Below are 22,394 nucleotides of genomic sequence, written 5' to 3' on the forward strand. Positions count from 1 at the left end.
GAGGAGGGGAAAAATCAATAGTTCAAGATTTGTCCATGATCAAAAAGTTACAACAACATTTGGGGCAAAACACAGAAAATGGCTGTGGTTACATAGAAAGCAAAGTAATATATTAATATAAAACAATTTTTGTTTTAAAAATGTATTTGAGCAGTTATACAGTTTCTTATCATCATCATTAATTTATTGGAAAATATGAATTGTACTCTACCTTGTGCCACAGCAACATCGCACACTATATTCACTTCATTCAACGGCAGTGACCAAAATGCTGTTTCTTCTGTAAAACTTAAGGACCTGGCCTCATGCCTCTCCAGTGGAAATGCCTGCACATTCAAATACATTGGCCCCTTCAAGAAAATGAAAAGAAATGAAGTTAGAATCCCTCAACATTCCTTGCAGATAATATCATTAAGAGGGCCTAAATGCATCAGATACTGTCTGATCCTTGAAGCTAAGCAGGATCAGCCCTGTTTAGTACTTGGATGGGAGAACACCAATGACTATCAAGTGTTGTAGGTTATATTTCAGAGGAAGAAATACAAAACCACCTCTGAGTGTTCCTTGACTAACAAACCTAATGAAACTCATGGGCTCACCAGAACCCATCAACAAGCGACCTGAAAGGACATACATACAAAATACCATGAAGAGTAGAAGACAGTGGCAAAATCATAACGTTCCTGCAACTCCAATTAACCTATATGAAGTAAATTAAATATTGTTGAGTCCTGTTATATAAAACAAAGTGGCTCTTCCTATGGGCTTTGGTGAATATAGTTACAGATATATAGCTGGGTACTCCTACCATTTGTAATATAATTCTTACACATTCACAACGGTGGAGACAAAAACTATAGCTTGAACGTAGGCAGCACATGCAAGGAGACCTGAAAGCATCAACTGAGATTAGGCTAGAGAACTACATGTGAAATTTGAATTTCAAGGGTACTGCCGAAGCTTTTGGGACTCTTGCTTCATTCTCATGCCTATGTACCACCTGCCCATCCTCTACATTTGCATAACTAGATTTACTACCAAGATACCTTAAGAAGACAGTCCTATACCTGGAATACAGTAGAGAGGATCTGAGTAAACTTGCTTAAAATTGTATAAGATTGTACTGCATGTTATTAACTTTTTTCTAACAAACTTTCCTCTTAAAAAGTGCCATGAGCATCACAATGGACAAAGTGGAGTGTAAACCTATATGAAGTGGGGCATGGCTAGGGATAACCAATGGTAAGGATCTTAAAGTCACAGGTAGTGGGGAGCTTAATAGCTATATAGTGCTTGATAATAATTCTATATAACAATTCACTGCCACAGATCTGGAAACATTTTTAAAGTTAACTTCTGTGTTAACTTTTAGAAACTTCACAGACCTTAACATCTATGCGGTGTGTTTCAGTCGGGCACAGAAGTTTTCGCTGTGCATTACCCATTTGGTTGACTTTCCAGTAGCCCATGAATTTTAGATCTGGCATTGGCAACCTGCCCAGAAGAAAAATATCATTAAATTGCTATTTTTAGGTAAAACACTATCTAACAATACAACTCTTTAAGATGTCAAAGGTAGTTGTTTCCCTGCCGATACAATCTTAATTTGCTACAGGACAAACAGTCTTAAGATCACAGTGATACAATACAAGTATAAATCCTGCTCACAAAGCATGCTCTAACAAGAAAAGTGGTTTGACAAATGAATAGTCTATGCAACACAAATAATCATTTGACATGTCCAATAACCCCTTAAGGTGAAAAATTGCCAGAGATTTGAATGCAACATCTTACAAGGAACCAGGAAATAATTCCTATAAAATGATGTTTGAAAGAAAGGTTTGAGGATGGAGATTTTAAAAAAGCTTTAAAAGGTATTTTATATAAATGGTAAAAACAGCTGTATAGGCATATAGACGAGTCTTGCTAATGAATCATTTCTAGTTAACATAGCTAAGAGATATGTCTCAGGATACCATGAAATGATGGTAATTAAAACATATGAATTGAAAGCTATGATATTTAGAAAGCCTCAAAATATTAATAGACAAAATACAGCTTTCCATAATAAACATCACTTCAGTTGGATACTCTCCAGTTTCTCTTTTTGATTTCTGAGGACAGAGTTAGATATAAAAGGAAAATAGGTAAGTTCTTTGAGCATAGTTTGATCTGGACTGTGATACAGGGAATTTATTGAACATCTAGATAGGTTAATATAATAGACATGTTTAAGTTTTGCCATACTTCCACAGGTAAGACTACGAATTCATTCAAAGCTAATGGCAAAATAATATATCACATGTTGCATTTTGCAGTTGTGGTTGTGTGTGTGTGTGTAAAGACTGTTCAGTAACATTCTTCATTATTATTTCAGCGAACATGGAGAAAGAAATATACCGCTCAGATAAGAGACTTCTACACTTTTAACTAATGTTTTCTGAATACCCTAGGCACTTACAAAAGCAAGGCTATATATGTACAGACCCTAACACAGAAAGTTCAAGAAAGGACACCCTTTGTGAAATTCTACCAAGGAATGAAATACAAGTGGGGCAAGAACTCATTAAGTCCTGATCACAGGAGTACAGCTAACTGGATTTCTTAGACTCTTCCATCTTGCCACAGTATTACAGGCCAATAAACATTACCCCCAAACAACTAAGAGTTTTGTATTCTTATTATATTTGTTGCAACAGACTAACATGGATACTGCTCTGGAAATGTGGGTCCACTTTCAGCACAGCTTGTGTTCCTAAATGTGTAACTGCAGAAGAAAAGTTGCTCAAAATAGTTGCATATCATATTGTCCTCTACTTTCTGACAGCATCAATGATTTACAATTCAAAACCAAAAACACAAATTTTAAAGTAACTTTAGCTCTTGCACTTACACCTCATAGAGAAATCTTATGATTTAAGATGAATGAGATGCTTTTTCATATCAAAAGAAGGCAGTGGACCTAAAGAATAAGTAAGCAAGACCAGTAAACTGGACTCCATCTGCCTTGCCCCTTCAGCATCATTGCTCACTCAGCTCAAAGAGAAAGAAGGCTTACAAATTGACCATGTAGTCTACCAATAAGCAAGCAAGGATGTGTTTAGGGAGAAGTCACAGCACTCCCACTTGTTACCATCCCTCACTTTTCCTGGGTTAAATAGGCTGAAGTTGTGAGCAAGTAAACTGAGAAGTCAAATCTCTTATGGCTAGCTCTGGCCATATAAAGAAGAGCTTATGGCTCTTCAAAAAGGCCTCTCTTCTTCCCAGTTGACAATAAACAATGCTGATCCAGAACTAAAAAGTCTGAAACCTTTCCAGAGAGCTGTGACTCCTTCTGTTTTACAAGAAGTGGCTATGCTCAAAAACATCAGGCCTAGAGTCAGAGGAAGTCAGCCTGAAAGGGAAGATTGCATCCCAAAGTTGCGCTCAGACGCTGTTCTCAGTGCTCAAGAACACATTGCCCAGTACTTTTTTCAAAGAATCACAGAGGACCATCCCAGAATCGCAGGAATAATTCTAATAAACTAGACTGATTTTTTCATCCTTCATTCACCTTATTAGATTTCTATGGCCATTCTAAGATGAATAAGGAGGTACAAAAATGTTTAGGTAATATATTTATACATTCCACTACAAACTCATGGTTCTTAACACTTTGGACAGTAAGCACCATGCCTCTAGTCACTTCCATGGACTGAAATCATAAAGACGTTGTCAAAATACCTAAAAAGAGGAAGAAGCCCAACAAATCCATTAGTACTGTGGATAATAATAATAATAATAATAAAATTTTTATTTGTACCCCGCCCTTCCAAACGATCAGGGCGGCTAACAAAATGCACCGAAGTGCAGACAATATACAAGATTAAAAACAACCATAATAAAACAACAATCCATAAAAACAATAAAAAGCCCCTTAGCCCGTCCTCACGGCCACGAGAGAGGAGGGAGGCCCACAGGATATTTAGTCGGGGAATGCCTGATTAAATAGGAAGGTTTTAAGACCCTTCCTAAATTGGGCCAGGGTGGAAGATGAGCGGAGCTCCGTGGGCAGCGTATTCCAAAGGGCTGGGGCAGCTGTGGAAAAAGATAACATTGGGAGAGTCTATGGAGAGCCTAAACACACACTCTTTAATGGAGACGGCAAGGCAGAGGCAGTTATTCTTAAGGTTTAGGCATGCCAGCATGATCTCTACCCTGAAGGCATGTCTGAATTCCCCCGTTCTAAAAACCACTCACACTTCAGTCAGTTTTCAGCAATCATAACAATGCTGTTCACTATATTCTTTAGAAAGTGGATATTCCAATTTGTAATGCAAGGAGGAAAACATCAACAAAACAAAAATAATGATCATGAAAGCTCTACAAGCACTGATCCTAGATAATGAGAAAACTGCCCATACCTTGGATCAGATATTGATTGGAATGGAGACTGTGGTCATGAAATTAAAAGACTAGGATTAGAAAGGGCAGTCATGAAAGAATTGGACAAGATCCTAAAGTGCAAAGATATAACTCTGAACACCAAAGTGAGGATCATCTTAGCTAATGATTCCCAAGTTTTGACCTTCCAGATGTTTTGGACTGCAGCTCTCAGAATCTTTAATCACTGGCCAGGCTGGCTGGGGTTTCTGGGCGTTGAAGTCCAAAACACCTGGAGGACAAAAGTTTGGGAACCACTGATCCATTGTATTCCCCACCACAGTGTACAGGTGTGAGAGTTAAACAGTGAAAAAAAGGCAATAGAAAAAAATCAACTATTTTGAGATGCTGTGTTTGAGAAAATTGCTGAGGATACTGTGGATAACCAAAAAGACAAAAACATTAAAATAAAAAATAAAAAAGAGAGAGGGGGGTCCTTGAACAGGTTAAGCCTGAAATCTTCCTGAAAGCCTAGATGATCAAACTGAGGCTGTCGTTGCTTTGGCCACATCATGAGAAGGCATGAATCATTGGAAAAAACAATAATGACTGGAAAGGTAGAAGGTAACAGAAAGAGAAGAATGCCAAATGGTTAGACTCAATCAAAGAGGCCAAACACCTGAGGACAGTGGGTCTTGGAGAGGTCTCATCCAGAGGGTCACCATGAGTCGAGGCCAACTTGAGGGCAGTTAACAACCACAACAATGCAAGTACTTTTTCCCCATGAGTGCTACCTAAGGCTAACCATTTTTTAAAACACCACCAATTGCTTTTATACTGATAGCTTTAAAAGACAACAGAATTTGAAATATTTGTATTAGGCATTTTAATTCTGACAGAGTTGAATATCTGCTATGGCCACTCAACCCATTTAAATAATCATAAATTTGCTGACATTTGTTAATTCTTCTAGCAGTTCTCCTCCAGGTCAAAAGGAGAAATTAAGCCAGAGGACTGAAATCTGTTCATGACGCAGACATGCAGGGGATATCTTTCAACTATTTTGACACACAGCGGGACATAAAAGGTAAAGGAGAGTTGATGGTAACAGCATCTGTCATCTTCGTGACACACAGATTTAAATTCAGAAAAATGCATCTCTCCTGGAAATCAGCATATAGCAAGTGCCCTCCAGTGCTGCCTCTTACTCTGGCATGGTTCCAGACCATCCTGAGGTTGGTTGAGACATGCAGAACATAGCCCAGCATGACCCTAATATTATTCTGTACTGAAATTGCACCATCTTCACATGTCAGGCTAATGTCAAAGAGGGTGTCCAGAGCGCCCCCCCCACTAATAATGGTTCACAAATGAGTAAGAGCTCATTAAAAAACAACATATTTTTGTCTGCCAAGATCCAGATCACTGCCTCAACCTTAATTTGCCATTCACTCATGTGTCTAACACTCCCTGGCCTCCAACAAGCATCATCAGAAGTATGACAACCTGAGCAGAAGACATTTGCCACATGTCTTCTGCCTTGTATATATGCATGAAATAGGAGAGCAATGCATAGTGAATGCTCAGTACATGGTGTCATCAAAATCAGTCCACTTTAGTTATTAAACATGTCATTTTCCATAGTTGTGTTGAAGAATAAAGGGATCTGTTATAACTTTCAGCTGCAAGATTTTGAGCTAAGGACAGGCAACAGCAAGCAAGAAGCAGGTAAAGTGCCACCCCCCCTCAAGCCAAAATGATGTATGCAGATATAATGAATCATACCTTCCCTAACACCTATTTATGCTTCATTGTAATCTATCTTTGTTATATGTCCCTTTCCAAAACCTGAGTTTACTTACACTCTGAAACTAATTTCATGGTAAGAGGCAGCTGCACAGTCAACTCTTTTGCAGAACCGACTCTATGTCACCACCTGTCGGTTTCCAAACAAGTTGGATGACCACTATCCTTGGGCTTTGTAGTCCATGAAGGAGGCAATTTTAGAATCACAAAATGATCAACTGCCAAGTAATGAAATGTGCCTGCTCGAGTAAATGGTGACAACCTCTCTGCCAGTCCTATGGTCTATTTTGAAAACCAATATTTAAATAACAAATTAAGCATTCATTTGATTTGAATCAAATGATTTTTATTACTAGAGCCAATGACAACAGAAAAATTTCTCACTTTCCAATGTTGGACATTAGTTAATTTATTTCAAAACGTAACATTCCAAGCTCTGAGATTTTCAAATACTGAAACTGAACACTGATTGAAGTTACTCCTCATCACATATCTGCAATATTTATTTATTTATTAAAAACTCTCCAGGAATAGACTGGCTTGTGTGACTATATCTGTTTTAGTATTTAACACTGTTGAACAGTCAATGACACAAGGATAAAGGGTCAGAACACACCTACATGAAAAAAGGTGCTCCAGAGTTAGATCTACCACACAGTTCCATTACCATTCACATTTGCTATCAAGAAGTTAAGACTTGGTGAGAAATGGGCAGATAAATGGTTTATGAGAAATAAATAAATACACATAAATGGTTTATGAGAAAGTGATTTCCCTATGTGCATTTAAACCACTTGACACATTTTCTCTGAGTTCCAGCCAGTCTGTCAAATGGTTGCCTAAGAAGGCTTTCCCTGCTTCTTCAAAGGATAACTCTAATAAAGAATCATTTTATTCCATGAAGTAACAATTGGAGCCAAACTTTCTTCCAAGCAGTTGGAAACAGGACTCTATGACAAGCCTTGCTCCGACAATGCATCTGTCTAACTCACTTTCCCCTCTCTACAATAGCTCCCTACAGCCACTGAGTAAGTCCCCTATAGCTACTGCCTTTAACACATACAAGGGTCAAGATAGCTTCCATCGGCACTGCCAGGTTTCAGTTGAAATGCACTGAGTGATGTGTCACACAAGATCCAAACTACTTGGTACATCTTCATGTATCCAGCTTGGAAAAGAAAGTAGGAAAGAAGCAGAAAGAAAAGTAAATGGAAATCTTTGGCTACTGCCAATAAAATTCCAGGCATGGTCTTTTTCTGTTGCACCTCTGATTCAGGATTTCCTCTTCTCCCTTCAGATTAACAGAATCTACCCATGTGGCTGGAATATTCTGGGTCTGCTAATGTTTCAGGACACCCAATGGGATAGTATAGATTTGGATGAAGGACAGAGTCTGCTTGTCTCCCAGAATCGGAATGATTTAATCTGCAAACTTTGACTCTACATTCTTGCCCTTTCATTGTCAACCCAAAAAAGAGGAGGAATGAGCAGTAAATATGGGTCCAGTGCCAAGGATCAACTGTTATCCAAATATTAGCTTGTGTGTTGAAGGATGACTCCACTCTGCTTGTAATTCCATCAGTGTAGCCTGTGCAACCTTTTGAGGACCTAAACACCCTAAAGGCACCAGATCCTGCCTGATCTTGGAAGCGAAGCAGGCTCAGCCTTGGATAGTACTTGGATTGGGAACCGCCAATGAATACCAGGTGCTGTAGGCTAGATTTCAGAGGAAGGAACTGGCAAAACCACCTTTCAGTATTCGTTGCCTAAGAAAACTCTATGAACTTCATGGGGTCACTTAAGTCAACACGCGACCAGGTGCGCGCACACACACACACACAGATGCATGCACAGAGATATTTGACTTATGAGATTCCCTGCCATTGCAGTGCTATCAGAGCCTCAGTGTTTAACTCTACAATAATTTCAGAAAGTCAGTAAGGGGATTATTATTGGAAGTATTAGTATCAGTATTAGTATTAATGGGGGGGGTGATGTTTACTGTTCTACCGCTTCTATCAATAGAGTGGCTCCATCTTACAATGACAGATTTTTTATACTGAAACTTTATTCTTTACAAAATGTACTTACAACTTTATTTTGCAAGCTACTGAGAGTTTAACAAAGGATTGGATGAAACAAAAATAAGCACACAATTGAGGTAGACACAGTGTTCCCTTTGCAACTCAGCCGGTAAGGCGTTATGTTCCACAGGCATTCAAATGATAAGGTACAGTTATTAAACTTACAGGGATTTTTCATCTTAGAAAATGTCTCGGGAAGTTTTGAGGCATGATTACGGCAATGATTAAATATGGAAGGGACTGCACTGTTCTTTCTCAGCAGAGCCCAGCAACAACAAAGAAGTAATTCTATCCCATTTTGCCTAACACAATTGTTTTGTGTTGTACAGTTATAAAGGGAAATATTTGTTTTGTTATGAAAGGTTTGTGAAATTGGTTTAGTGATTAGAAAATCAAAATGTCATCTTGGAACATATTTTTAAAAATCAGGATGAATGAATGAAATTATATTAATGAAACAATTATCTGAAATTGCAGGGAGGCTATCAATATCACAAAGCAAGCTAAATGGTGTATACAATTGTTTGTGGCATTGTAGGTTTCTGGCATTGTTGGTTTGCAAAATCGTTCATTTGAGAAACTGGCCACTATATGCCCAATTTGATATAACTGTCTTAATGAATATTGGGTGACTAATAAGATTTCTGAATTATTTTTTCTCATTTATTACTAAACCATATGAAAATATTCTGCTGAATTTCTGCAGGTGTAAGGGTCAATCCATTCCCATATAAATGTTAGAAGTATTTTTTCCCCACTAACTGTGGTGATAAATGAAATATCATTCAACAAATAAAGACTGAGAAAAACAACCAAATATTTCCCTTTATTTCATCAGATTTTTTTCACAAAAAGTCACCAACATTATATAGAAATGTTCACAATTTATACATAATGACATAATGTGGCAAGTATACGTTGATGGTACTGTACAACATATCATAACCTATTTGGGGCAAGGAGGATAAAAACAAAATTTACTTCAGGCATTCCAGGTTGGTCTTAACTAGCAGCAATAAGAATATATGTGAGCCTTACTCCTTAGCTAGCTGCACATTGGTGGGTTTCGCTCCAATCGGTATTCCATGTTTATGCAAAGTCCTAATTAAAATCTCACGCATTTCATTGTTGTAAGAATCAAAGTCAAAGACATTTCGAACAACATTTGCAAGTCCTTCTGTTGGAAATTTCTGCAGAGAGAAACAGAGAAAGATAATATAAGCTGTTATAAACATACAGCTCAGTGGTGCATAGTCTATGCTTTCATCCAGAGGCTGCACCCTATCAAATCTAAAGCCTGACAGGTGTTCTCATCATAAAAGAAGTTGCTAGTATACCAAACTGTTTGAAATACTGCAGTAAAAGAAAATATATGCATAGCAGAACTCTCATGAGCGCAACTTTTTCGAAACTGAGCGACCTTTGATCCCTTCTGGGAGAAAGGCAGCATACAAATGAAAAAAAATATGAATATACAAACAAACAAATTGGATGGAAGTGCCGATCTCATGTCTGTTCCTGTTTAGTGTTCTCTGCACCAAATGATTAAACTTGAATTTTATAAATATAGAATTGTTTTATCATGTACATAGTATGAGAAGGTTTTTTTTTAAATAACAAGGAAACAACATCAACAGTAAGAAAATGTATAGAAGTAACAAAATCGTTTTATGTGTTCATTAAGCAAGGCAAAATTTGAGTCAATACAAACCCTCACTCACTCTGACTAAACAGATACCTTTTTTGAAAATGTATATGCTGTTGAAGTAAAATGGCAGGGGGGGGATTTCACACCTGGCTACTAGTGATAGGAACAGCTGGGCACCGACTAGAATTTATTGAGCTCTGATAATTTTATTAATAAATTATCTATCTTTTGCTCCCCTCTTCAGTGTACTGAAATAAATTTAAAATGAAAAAGCTTTCAACTTAATTGAAAGATTTTTGAAATTGGTTTAGTGATTAGAAAATTTAATGACCCTTATTCAGCATTTACGAAGGGGAGAAATGAATTAGATTGAAAATGATTCAAACACTCTGTAGAAAAAAACAGTTTTAACAAAACTAAACAAACACAAAAGGGCCAGGCTAATTTCTTGAGAGAGGAAATTCCACAACTGGAGTGCTGTCGCAGAGAAAATCCTGTGCTATCTTCCCACTCACCTGATCACCAGAAGCCTCTTGGTAGCAGGCTTCCAACATGGTTTTTCAGATATCTTTATGTAAAATTGTTAAGGTCATGGGTGGCAAGCCTGTAGGACAAACTCAATTTCAAAGAAGTTATTGGAAGCTACAGTCCAATAGTAGACAGGGGGAAAGGGCTGCGACTGAACACGACAGCATATTTTGAATTTAATTCTTACTGTTAGTGACTAAGTCATAGGGAGGCATCTCAGACCTTTTAGATTATGGAAAATATACAAAAGCTGGGTGACCCCCCAAACAGTGGTGTCATAGAGTAAGAGGGTTTACAGACCAGCCATTAAGGCTGGCCTGGGGGCAGAGTGGCTACATGATGCATGACCCAACTCTGCCCCCAGGCCAGTGTGATGCCATGTGCTGCACCACATGTCAGGCGGTGTCACGGCGTTCTTCTGATGCTGTGTCTACATGATGCAGCACCAAAGGAGTGCCAAAAAGCCACGGTGCTGGCAGAAAGGCAAGACTGGGGCTGCAGTGTGCAGATGCCATGGCCCCGATATGATGCTAAAAGGGACAGCTGCAGGCCGCCCCTTAGGGGTAGTCTGTACAAGAGAGATGCCCATCTGGGAAATACTGGGGCTTGAGGAAGGATAGATTTTGCCCCAGTGCCTGATATTTCTCATCCCTGGTTTGGAATGAACCACCATCAACCAATTGCACCCAGAAATAATACATAACATAACTTTGCAGTTGATACAGGACTAATATAATAAAATGAACCATAAATCAATTTAGGCATCATATCCTACTGGGGACGAGAATCACTGCAGTGCCCTCAAAACACTTACTAGCCAAATACCATGAAGGGATATAGCACTACAGAGGGGTTCAGGTTTATGGCAAATCTAAATTCTACTAGATAGTGAACTATCCATGACAGTGGAATTCTTTTGAAGTGCCCTACTCACAACCTGACAACAGGTCCTGCCACAGGTAAGGGACCTCCTCCTCCTTCTTTTCACTTATATTCTGCCGTTCTCTCACTACAGGGATTCAAATCTTGACTCAGATTTGTGGCTATCAAGAAAACCACAGACCCATAAGTGTACATTTCAACTTTCCATAGCAGTGCACTTTTGACAGTACAGAGGGCAACTGTGCAGCTACTGAAAATATTGAACAAGTAGATACTTTTCTACATCTTTTCATGAACCAAACTGCTGTATTTTCGGTCTCACTGTAAATAATTTTTCCCCAGTGACCATTATATCCTGTATATAATGAATAATGCTGCAAATATATATGTCCTAAGGTTTACATTGTGTGCCAATAATATAAACACTTTTCAAGTAAAACAGGCTACATCCAGAGGGGGAAAAGCCAAATTCACAGCAGAAAAGCTAACAGTACTGTACAACTACAGAAACAGAAACTGTGTATGACTAATTTCCTTCCTTTGTCCCAAGCCATGAGATGGTATCATTTCCCTCCTTTCTTTCATTCCAACTCTTTCTCTTTACCTGCTAGACACTAAGGGCAACAACAGTCCAAAACAACCGCTCTGTGTTTTTTTTGCTTATGCTCTTGGTTAAAACAAACAAACAAACAAACAAACAAACAAAAGACCCTGCATGTTTCTCCACTAAAAGTCATAGAAGGATTTTGAGGGGGAAAATAAGGAAGGTTGATATGAATCTGAAAAAATGTATAATTGTGAATGAACATTTTGTTCTGCTTTGATTTATTAATTTTTAGTTGAACATATGAAGCCACCTTACAGCTACTCAGATCTTTGGACCACTTCACCCAGTACTGGCTGCTCAAGACTGGCAATTCCTCTCTAGCACCCAGTCTCTGGGTTGTTCCTACTTGAGATCCACTGAAGGGGACTGAAGACTACATTGGTACCAGCTGAGTCTCCAGAGGGAACACATTCCATATTTAGGGCACTATGACCAAGTAAGCCCTTTCTCATATCTTCTTCCCATTGATGGGACACAGATGGCCCTTCCTGCAGACTTCAGTTGTTGGGCAGGTATATAGAGGGAGGTCTTGGCTTGGAGTTCTCTCATTCATAGAGCTGCCATAAGCTGAAATCTACTTGATGGCAGTTAACAACAACATAGAGAAGGAGAGGTACTCTCAACTACTGGGGTTTCAGGGCATTAAAGGCTTTAAATGTCAGCACCCTGAATTCAGACTGAAAGCAAACTGGCAGCCAGTGCAACTTATTTAGGATTGCTGTTATATGTTGTCTATACAGTACTTCAGTCAACAATCCTGCTACCAGTTAACCTAGAGAACATAGAATCATAGAGTTGGAAGAGAACCCACAGGGCATCCAGTCCAAACCTCTGCCATGCAGGAATACAGAATCAAAGCATCATGACTGAGAATATACACTCCTCTCTGGGTAAATTACTCAGCTAAAGAGATCTAAGCATGTTAGTTGCTGGGGCAATGAAATCCAAAGTTTGGTTGCTTACAGAGGAGCAAAGTGGCTTTCTCCTGCCTAGGAGGTTGCACGGCTGTTGCCTTTTCACATTAGATCCAGAGAAGCATTGCCCAGGTGCACGTTCTTCAAGAGATCCAGGAAGCTCTGGGTCCAGTGGATTCAGAGACACATGTGTCCCACTGCTGAAACACTGATGTCCACTGAAGGTGCAAGAGGACCCGGGATTTTATCACACGTGAGGAATTTCTCTTAAATTTGAATGAAAAGAAAGTGGGGCCAGAATGCATTCACTGTTCAGCAAATGTACGTGAATGCGAATTGCATTTGAACTGGCTTCCCATTCCCCAAAAACAGCATGCCATTGCTCAAATTTGCGTGTGGTAGTCTATCACACAATAACATGAAACCCCATGATTGCGCTTGGACTGATTCACATTGCCCAAATTTGCGTGTAGTGGGTTATCACACAATTACGTGAAACCCCATGATTGCGTTCAGATTGCCATTGGATTATACTTCCAATTTCCCTTGTCTGATAATTTACCCAGAATAGATAGAGTGACGACTGGCAGAGGAAAATTTGCACCCAGTTCAAACCCCACTCTCCAGGTGTTAGGAGTTCCTTCATAAAAGTCTACAACTATGGTTGCATCTGCACTGCAGAAATAATCCAGTTTGAGATTGCTTTAACTGTTGTGGCTCAATGCTATGGAATTATGGGAATTGTAGTTTGTTGTGGCACCACAGCACTATGACAGAGAAGGCTAAATGTATCACAAAAACTACAGTCTCCAGAATTCTATAGCATTGAGCCAAGGCAGTTAAAGTGGTGTCAACTTGGATTATTTCTGCAGTGCAGATGCATCCTATTACTCAAATGTAAAATTTAAAACCAATAAAGCCATTTAAGATACATTTGAGGGGGAGAAATAATGATAGCCCTCTGTTATGTTTTACAGGGTTGATTATTAAAGCATGAAAATAACATTAAATCCAGTCTCAGAAACTATAGTCCAAAGCACACTACAGAAATAATCCACTTTGAGACCGCTTTAACTGCTCTGGCTAGGGAATTCTGGGAACTATAGTTTTGTGAGACATTTAGCCTTCTCTGTCAGAAAGCTCTGGTGCCACAATAAACTACAGTTCCCATGATTACCTAGCACTGAGTCAGGGCAGTTAAAGTGGTCTCAAACTGGAAACTGGATTATTTCTGCAGTATGTTTCGGATCTCTGAATTACTATTCTGCCATATCATAAACTGAAAGGAGTTTATTTCTCGGTTCGACACTACTTTAGTAGGCACTGTGTAAGAACTGATTTACTTTGGCTAACTTCATCTGACAATTGGTTTAATAAAGTATGTACATGGTTTAATATACTATGCAAGAGGAAAAGAATACAGGTATATATTCTGGAATTCTTGCTTCCTTTCCTTGAAGAAGTTTTCTTTGACTAAGGAATCTTGAAAGGAATTTTCTACCAAATGTTACAAAAATTAAAACCAACTTACTAGTTTGTATTCTTTTGCCCTATTCCATATTGGTGAAAATCTATTAAAACCCACTCCCTCAAATTATCACTGATAGTAGCAAAATCTTCTCTTTTGTTCACTCAAGTTCAGCAAAACGTTATGATGAAGAACTGAATCTAGTTTTGTTGGCTGCCAAGCCTTCTGAAATTAAAACTAATTGCCATTTGCCATCTTGTAAGGAGCTTGGTTAAATTTCTATTAAAAAACAATATTCCTGTGCAACTGGCACCCTAAAATTATAAACTGTAGAGTTTTATACAAATGCTACTTACCAAACAACAAAAATGACTAGTATAGAACATAGAAAATAGTACAGAAAACCCCCCAGCCTAACTAAATCTTAGGCTAATCTAGAAAATATAGTTTTGCTGTATTTCCTGTATAATTAAGCAGCGGCTACCCCAGATAGCTGCAGCACTCATATATGGAGGAGGCCTATAGAACAGAACAAAGCCATATTCTCTTTCACGACTGCTCTCACCCTGTATATATACATCAAGAGTAGACAAAGTGCACCAAAAGTGAGGAAATTTTTTTTTGTCCCAAAATGTCCTCTTGGCAGAGTGACCAGATATCCTAAATGCAAAGGAGGACAAGTCACCTCAAAATGTAGGACATGCAAGATAAATATAGGGCATTACCAAATAAAAGTTACAAACACTCACATAAATATAAATGCATGCTTCTCACTCATGCTCAAAATGGAGGACATTTTGAAATTCTGTAGGACTAAGAGGCAACCTGTGCACACCTCACATCTTCCTATTTAGCTTGCCCTCTTCTCTTAAATGAAAGAATGCTAGCTCAAATGGGAATACAAGTGTCATATAGTGACCTCTCATTTGCTGTAACGGTTTGAAGTACTGATTCTGCTGACACATTTTGAAAGAGGTAGGAAAATGATAGACTTCAGTTATGTCTAAAGGGGATGTTGTATGTGTACTGTATACATAATGTGTACTGTATACACCAATGGCGAGCATGATACTATTTATAGACAAGAAGGGGAAATGATCTGGACACACATTGCTCCTGATCCAGAGGAAGTCAGTCATCTGACAGAAATGGGTAGGACTTTTTTCTGGATTTTTTCACAACTAGCTTGTCTTGATGATTTCAAAGGGATGTAAGCATGACTAACTTCCTCCACACCAGGTCATTTAAACCACACCTAGATGTGTTATGCAAATATTTTATGTTTCACAAAATCTGCCTACTCTTTAAAAGGGGTTTTAGAAGTCATGTGTCATTATTTTTCAGTTTGCATGTTTCAGCACTACCAGTTAATCCATTGATATTAGGAGTACAGTACCTGTAAATGTTTTACTATATTTACTACTTCTCTAGTTGAATAAGGGTAAGTTATAATTCCTTGGTCAGCTAAACTTCTAAGCTCTCCAAAAGCAGCCACAAGTTTCTGCAGGACTGGCTCAGGAACCTCAGGCCCATACTGTCGAAGCATTGCAAGTTCTGAATTTGGTTTAGGATTATCAACTGCATGGCAGCTAAAAATATCTCCTAAAATGAACAAGATAGAACAGAAATAATTGTGTAAAGATCGTACAACACAAATGTTACAGTTTAGTTCAACATAAATTGAAACCTTAAAAATTCATAACACCTGTACAATGTACTATTATCCAAAAATGTGCATTGTAAATTCATGGCACTGCAATTAAGCCCTGTCCCATTCTTCCATAGAAGACACAAACCTTCATTATTTTGAATGGAGACATCAAAGATGAAAATCTTTTGCCATTAATCCCTTAGAGAATACAATGGGTTCTAATTTAAACGTCATCCCTTAGATTGATGCAGCCCTGGTTTTAGCATATACGGGAGGTATTTAGATGTTAAGTGCTATAATAAGGCATGGTACCAAGTTCATGAACACAACAGGTAATAGAAATCCAGCTGAGGGCTCTCAATAGCAGAAAAGATGCTATATTTGAAGGAAGTCTCAAATCCAGACCCTAGCAACTTTATTTGAAATGATCCTAGGTTTTAACATCAGAAAAAGACTTCTTTCTTGAAACCTTGAAGCGTTGCCACCAGTCAGAGAGAATATTATTGAGCTATAACCACATATATTTCTGGGTGTCAACATAAGGGAGTCTTGTAAGATTGCACCCAAGAAAAGCCCTCCCATCCCAAAGCACTTTTTATGAATTTCAGAAAATTACTTCTTCCTGTTAAATTACAGGAAACAGAGTTTGCTCTTCCTCTTAAGATCTTAGTTTCTATCACTATCCAAGGAGAATCATGGGTGTCCTGAAAGATTATCAATGTGCAATTCTTATCCAAATGGCATCTCAACAAATGGCTGAGGAAGTCTCTTAAATGAAATGCTGAACAGATTTAAACATAAGCTAAGCAGGTTGCTTCCTTTATCTGTTTACCATCAAGAGGATTATTGAAATAAAGCTGGTATTTTCCATACTTCTCTAAAATACATCTTTTTATCAAATGTTCTGCTTACCAAGCGTTCCAAAGAAGTCATTGCCCAAGAAAGGGAATCCAGGTCTGTTTGCTAGAACTATCATTCTAAAGTCTGGATGAATTACTACAACATTTTCTCTTCCGTTGACACAAGCAGAATCTGGAAAATACACCGATTTAAATTAATATTTTCAGTTTTACAAGGCTTTATTGAAGTATCCAAAAGTATACCCACTGAAAGATGGTAAAGAGCTAACCAAGGTGTTGACCACTTATACCAACATTAACAATTATTGGTCATAACTCTTGGCTCAGCAGGGCCTGATGCACCTATGAAGCTCTTCAATATGAAAATATTCTGTTTTTCCCCATCACAGTCATTTGGATAAACAGTGAGGTGCCTTTATATGGCAGCAAACAGGAAGTCTTCATGCATATGAAGGTTCCAGTGTATTCCAGAGTTCCTAATTACTGAAGGAACCCCTAGATTGAGACTAATAGTAGCTATAAACTCTATAGATATAATTTTTATGAGCAATAGAATTTTTAGTCTAATGATAATTAAACTTTTTTTTTGCATAACTCAACTCCTGTCCCCCTCTAAGTAAACATTAAAAGCTCTTACTTCAAAAACAGTATTTTGATCTTTACACCGGCTAAACTCACTACAGCAACTCTGCAATAAATGAAGATGTTGGAATTACTGCATCCTTGGGGCTACTCACCAGCAACAAGGCGTCTTCCATCAGACAGAATCATTTCACCACTTTCCACTAATGTTTTTAAAATACAAGTAACATTCGTTGGTGCCTTGTCTGCCTCATCAATAACTAGAATGTGTCCTTTTTTGACAGCTTTCACCTGGAAAAAATAAATTATCATCTTCATCTCCATCACTGATCCCTTGGGTTACAGCCAAAAAACAATCTGCACACCCCTTCCTACGGTGACTGAGATGACAGAAAACATTAATATTTTGGGTACTAAGGAGAACACATTCATTGCATTTCTCCAGCGAATGTTGATAGTGAGTACAGTTCCTATGAGGGAAGCAAAAATGGCTTTCAACAGAGAGGTCAGGTAAATGGATAAATGTTCATGGGGCTCTAGCCAATTACCAACCTGAGCCCCTTGACCACTAGCTGCATGATCTTATACTTTGTATTTATTGCTTACAGATATTGGTAGTATAGGATTGTGGTCAAAGCTAAGCAGCAGAAATATTGTAAGAATTACTTTGGCATAGGAGGATAATGCCTCCTTTTTTTGTTGTGGGTTGGGTAAGATCTGCAGCATATCTTCCCACATCAAGCCAGTGAAATACATATGAAAAAGCATTTAAGTTATATACAGTATTATACTGGAATGCAGGGAAACAAGCAGAGTTTGTGTGGGGTGCAATTTTAGTTTTCCAGGCTGTTAACTCTTTTAAAGGGAAACAAAAACTTTCAGGAATTAAAGTTAAACTTGTTAGGAGTTCAGCTTTCATCAGCAGAACAGCCAAAAGTGTGGGTCAGACTATTATTTTAAATCTGTCTTCCTAAAGAATAAAGACTTACTCCAAAAAACAACAAACATACAGTTTGTAGTTTAAAAACAAATAATAACTTTAATAAATACATAACAAAATAAATTCTATCCTAACTGGTGATGGTTTGGATAGAGAGAGAAACTCTCATTATCTTTTAATATAGCAGTTTAGAATCTTAGAAGAGAGCTGTTAAACTGCCTCCAAGAATCAGTGACCAAAGTCGCATGTTAGTCATAAGGAGAAAGAGAAAGGGCACCCCTGTCTAACTAAGTAGGGACAGAAAAATGCAAACATAATTTTCCCAACATCTGGAACACCAGACTTGAAAGCTAATTCAGTAACATTAAGTGGTAAAATTGGCAAGGGATTGACTGGCATAAATGGTTTCATTAGTTGCACTGGTATTAATAAACTTGTTGTTTTGAAATATTGGCATTGGACCAGACCATGGGATTTACAGAGAATGGTATGGAGATTTTCTATGTGGACTTTAGGGGGGTATATTCTGTTATCAGTTTAAAGAGCTCTTTTGGTGTTTCACAGAAACTTGGCTGGCAGATTATAGTGGCCCAACATAGGTGCAGGCTCTCCCTACTGGGTAATGTGTTAATAAGTACCCCCGGTGGAGTAGCTATGGTCTGCAATTACCATCTTAAACTTACCATTACATGTTACTACTACTACTGTTGTTGTTGTTATTTCTGCCTCCCCTACTCACAGTCAAAAAGTGCAATCTGCAAAGATCAGTGTTTTGTATGAAGGATCCAAGTCTCTAATTAAGTCTGTGGGGGTCTTCAGTTATAATGATCAGATATTTTAACAAACCCATTCTTCTGTACTCTCATCACAACTTAATTGTATAATTAAAAGGGGTGGGTAAAAAGGAGAATGAGGAGGGGATGGGTGAAAAGTTGAATGGAGAGAAAAAGTGAGATGGAAAAAACAAGAGAGAATGAAATGGGGAATAAGTCGAAGGAAAACATTTCACTTAATTATCCAAGTCCATAACACTGTGTAAGCAAGATTATAAAGTGACCCACTGTAGCTCACTCCAAATAATGATATAAAATAGAAAACAGGCAAAAATATAGAAGACATTACAAATGGGAGCCACAATGCACCCCATTCCCAGAAAGACTCCAAACACTTTGTTCCCATACAAGCACAGGTGGTTGGGAGTTGACATATGTCTTTGAGGTCAAAAAGACACAAGATTCTGAAAGGCCTCTGGCTGCTCAAAGGTCTTGGTTTCACAGCAAAAAAAGAAATCACTCTCCTTCTCATGCTATTCCAAGACTCACTCCACAAATTCTGATTTTCTGCTCTGGCTTGGACTCCACCAAGCTCTTTCTCCCCACCCTGCTGTCATTCTAAAGAAATCACACACAAATTGACCTAACAACATAAGTGCCATCTAATGTACTTCCTCAGATTCTAGTATTTGTTCTTCAACTGTTTTACTGGATGCAACAGCAGGAGAGGCAGCCACCCTTATGGATTCTAATTCAACAACCTAATTCAATAAAATATCTTCTTAACTTCAGCATTAATTGTGGAATTATTATTATTATTATTATTATTATTATTATTATTAACCTTTATTTATAAAGCACTGTAAATTTAGAATCTATTGAGTATGGGGAAAATGCTAGAAAAATCCAGTGAATTAATAACTTAACAAGCTAATTAAAAGAAAGACAAGTCAAGAGAAACAGAACTATTTTGTAATACTTCTGTTCACATGTGTAAGTGTACCCTAATATATAAGCTCTAAAATGACTTACTAGTGGAGAATCTTCATATATAATAAGGCCATCTTTAACGGAAGGCTGAAGTGTAAGACTTTGTACTGTAGTGTCTCTAAAGAAAGAAAACACAAAGTTTTATCCAAATTGAAAAGAGAGAAAGTACTGTATGTTACCATTATTTTTCACTCCAAATAGGGATACAAGGCTCACCATAACAAATTGCAATATATTTCCCAACATCAGAGGTGGAGAAACTCTGGTATTTCACATTTCCTGCCTCCTGGAATTGTAAGATCAAAAGTCTCCCCCCGCCCTGTCATACACAGATATGTAAAGTGAACTGAGCTTTATGGGATGTTAGCTATAAATATAATAATAATTCTTAATAATAACACACTCTGGTGGATGGGGGAAAGGATGTAAATCTTACCATTACAAATCAAGGAAGGCACATTCAGTGTAATGACACCTCCTTAAGGGTCTTTAAAATTAACAGGATATGGTTTCAATTATCAAATAAAGATTAAAGGTCTTTTAAAAACACACACAACCGGAGAAAGTTTTAAGTCCTTTTCCAATCTCAGAATCTCCCTTCACCTCAAAAAGCTTTGTACACCTTCAAGAAATCTTGTTATACTGTACTCATCTTTCTTTACTCATTAACTCAAAGTAGTCATTAACATCAAAATGTCTGAGCAGTTTCTTTGTCCCTCCTTCCTTTAATAATTACCCTAGATAGTACAATGCATTACTATGGACTGCCTCAGTCTCATATGCACTGTATACATGGAAGAAACGTGTTCCCAAATTACCTGATGCCAAGAGTTTGTGCCGAGAATTTTGCCCCATGGTCATAGCAGATTGTAATTCCTTTCCTCCACATCCATTAATACATATCACTGAAAATGGTATCTACTTATGCATACCACTCATTCCCACATTATATACATAAGGAGATACCAAAAAAATCCATCCACGATAGTTTTGTGAAGTTGAAGGCTTTCATGGCCGGCATCCATGGTTTTTTGTGGGTTTTGGGGGCTGTGTGGCCATGTTCTAGAAGAGTTTATTCCTGATGTTTCACCAGCATCTGTGGCTGGCATCTTCATACAATTTGCAAAACATAGATACATTAATCAAGAGATCTGTATTATTTCACCAGCCAAACATCTGAAAAAGCTATTATCTATAATAATAAAAGAGAATGGCTGCACATTTGTTTGCAGTAGCTATAATTCAGGATGCTGTGCCAGATGCCTCAAAATTTGAGAGTTTTCAGTAGCTGTCCAAGATGCAACATCCAGTTTCAAGTTTAAACTCCAAATTAAGGGACAGAGGAGATGCCACTAAAAGCAAAAATAAGGTCAGCTTCTCCCAATTTCATTCTTCTAACAGCACTATGCTCCTTACTTTTTCAGTGAAACACAATCTATATGCAAATTGACACACTATGACACAATCCATACCTCTCACTTCTTATCTTCATACCTGATCACAGTCTTATTTACTATTAGGACACTGTCTCAGAAATGGAAGTGGATGGAAATACAGGAGGTCCCATGGACCCCTTAGTATACAGTAGAGTATACTCTCTAGTATATAGAAGAGAGTATACTCTCTAGTATACAGTAAAGAGCTAGGCAGTTCTGGATATACTTCAACTAGTAAGTAATAACAAGAACACAATTAATGCAACAACAAGAATGCAACTAGTTAGTAAAAACAAGAGTGCAATAGTAAGAATGCAATTAAGTCATTAAAAATTGCAAAGTATTTATCACCTATGCAGCTGCAAATATTCTCTTGGTCTATTTAACAGGTGAAGAAATCTGTCAACCACTTTGTTCTTCCCAACGCCCTGCAAAAACAAAGGAAGTTATCCTTAATCTTCAGTTAACAGAACATGATTCAAATTTCTTTACAATCATGGAAAATGAAAATAAAGAAAAGCATTCAGATAATGTATGGAATGGCTTATCTTTCCACTGCATAAAACAGTAATTCTTTGGGGACTATTCAACCCTTCAAGGAAGGAACTGTTACCGATATAAATGCATTTAAGACACAATTTTCAGAGTAAGAGCAAGGGAAATAAAGGACGAAAAATCTTTGTGTATATGGTTCATCCAGTAACCAACCAGGAGTCCATGGACCACAGCATAAAAATCCTGGCTATAAAGGCTATAGTATCATGACTGGGTGTGGAGTGAAGGCCATACCACTGATATTGCTAAGTTGACAACATGTTCACTCATTTGGGGGCATAGAAGAGTAGTGGGTAGAACTATCCTAT

The 22,394-nt window shown here is 37.9% G+C and overlaps 1 protein-coding gene across 1 annotated transcript in view; it reads right to left on the reverse strand.

The window, feature by feature from the left end:
* Positions 1 to 22,394, reverse strand: part of VWA8 (von Willebrand factor A domain containing 8) — a 142,347-nt gene that overhangs the window by 34,208 nt on the left and 85,745 nt on the right. Inside the window, 8 exon segments of the mRNA XM_042457276.1 lie at positions 212 to 350; positions 1,386 to 1,494; positions 9,291 to 9,442; positions 15,696 to 15,901; positions 16,863 to 16,982; positions 17,548 to 17,683; positions 20,138 to 20,213; positions 21,883 to 21,959. Coding sequence (XP_042313210.1) covers positions 212 to 350; positions 1,386 to 1,494; positions 9,291 to 9,442; positions 15,696 to 15,901; positions 16,863 to 16,982; positions 17,548 to 17,683; positions 20,138 to 20,213; positions 21,883 to 21,959 — 1,015 coding nt within the window.

This window comes from Sceloporus undulatus, chromosome 3, assembly GCF_019175285.1.
Source record: "Sceloporus undulatus isolate JIND9_A2432 ecotype Alabama chromosome 3, SceUnd_v1.1, whole genome shotgun sequence".
NCBI classification, from domain to species: domain Eukaryota; kingdom Metazoa; phylum Chordata; class Lepidosauria; order Squamata; family Phrynosomatidae; genus Sceloporus; species Sceloporus undulatus.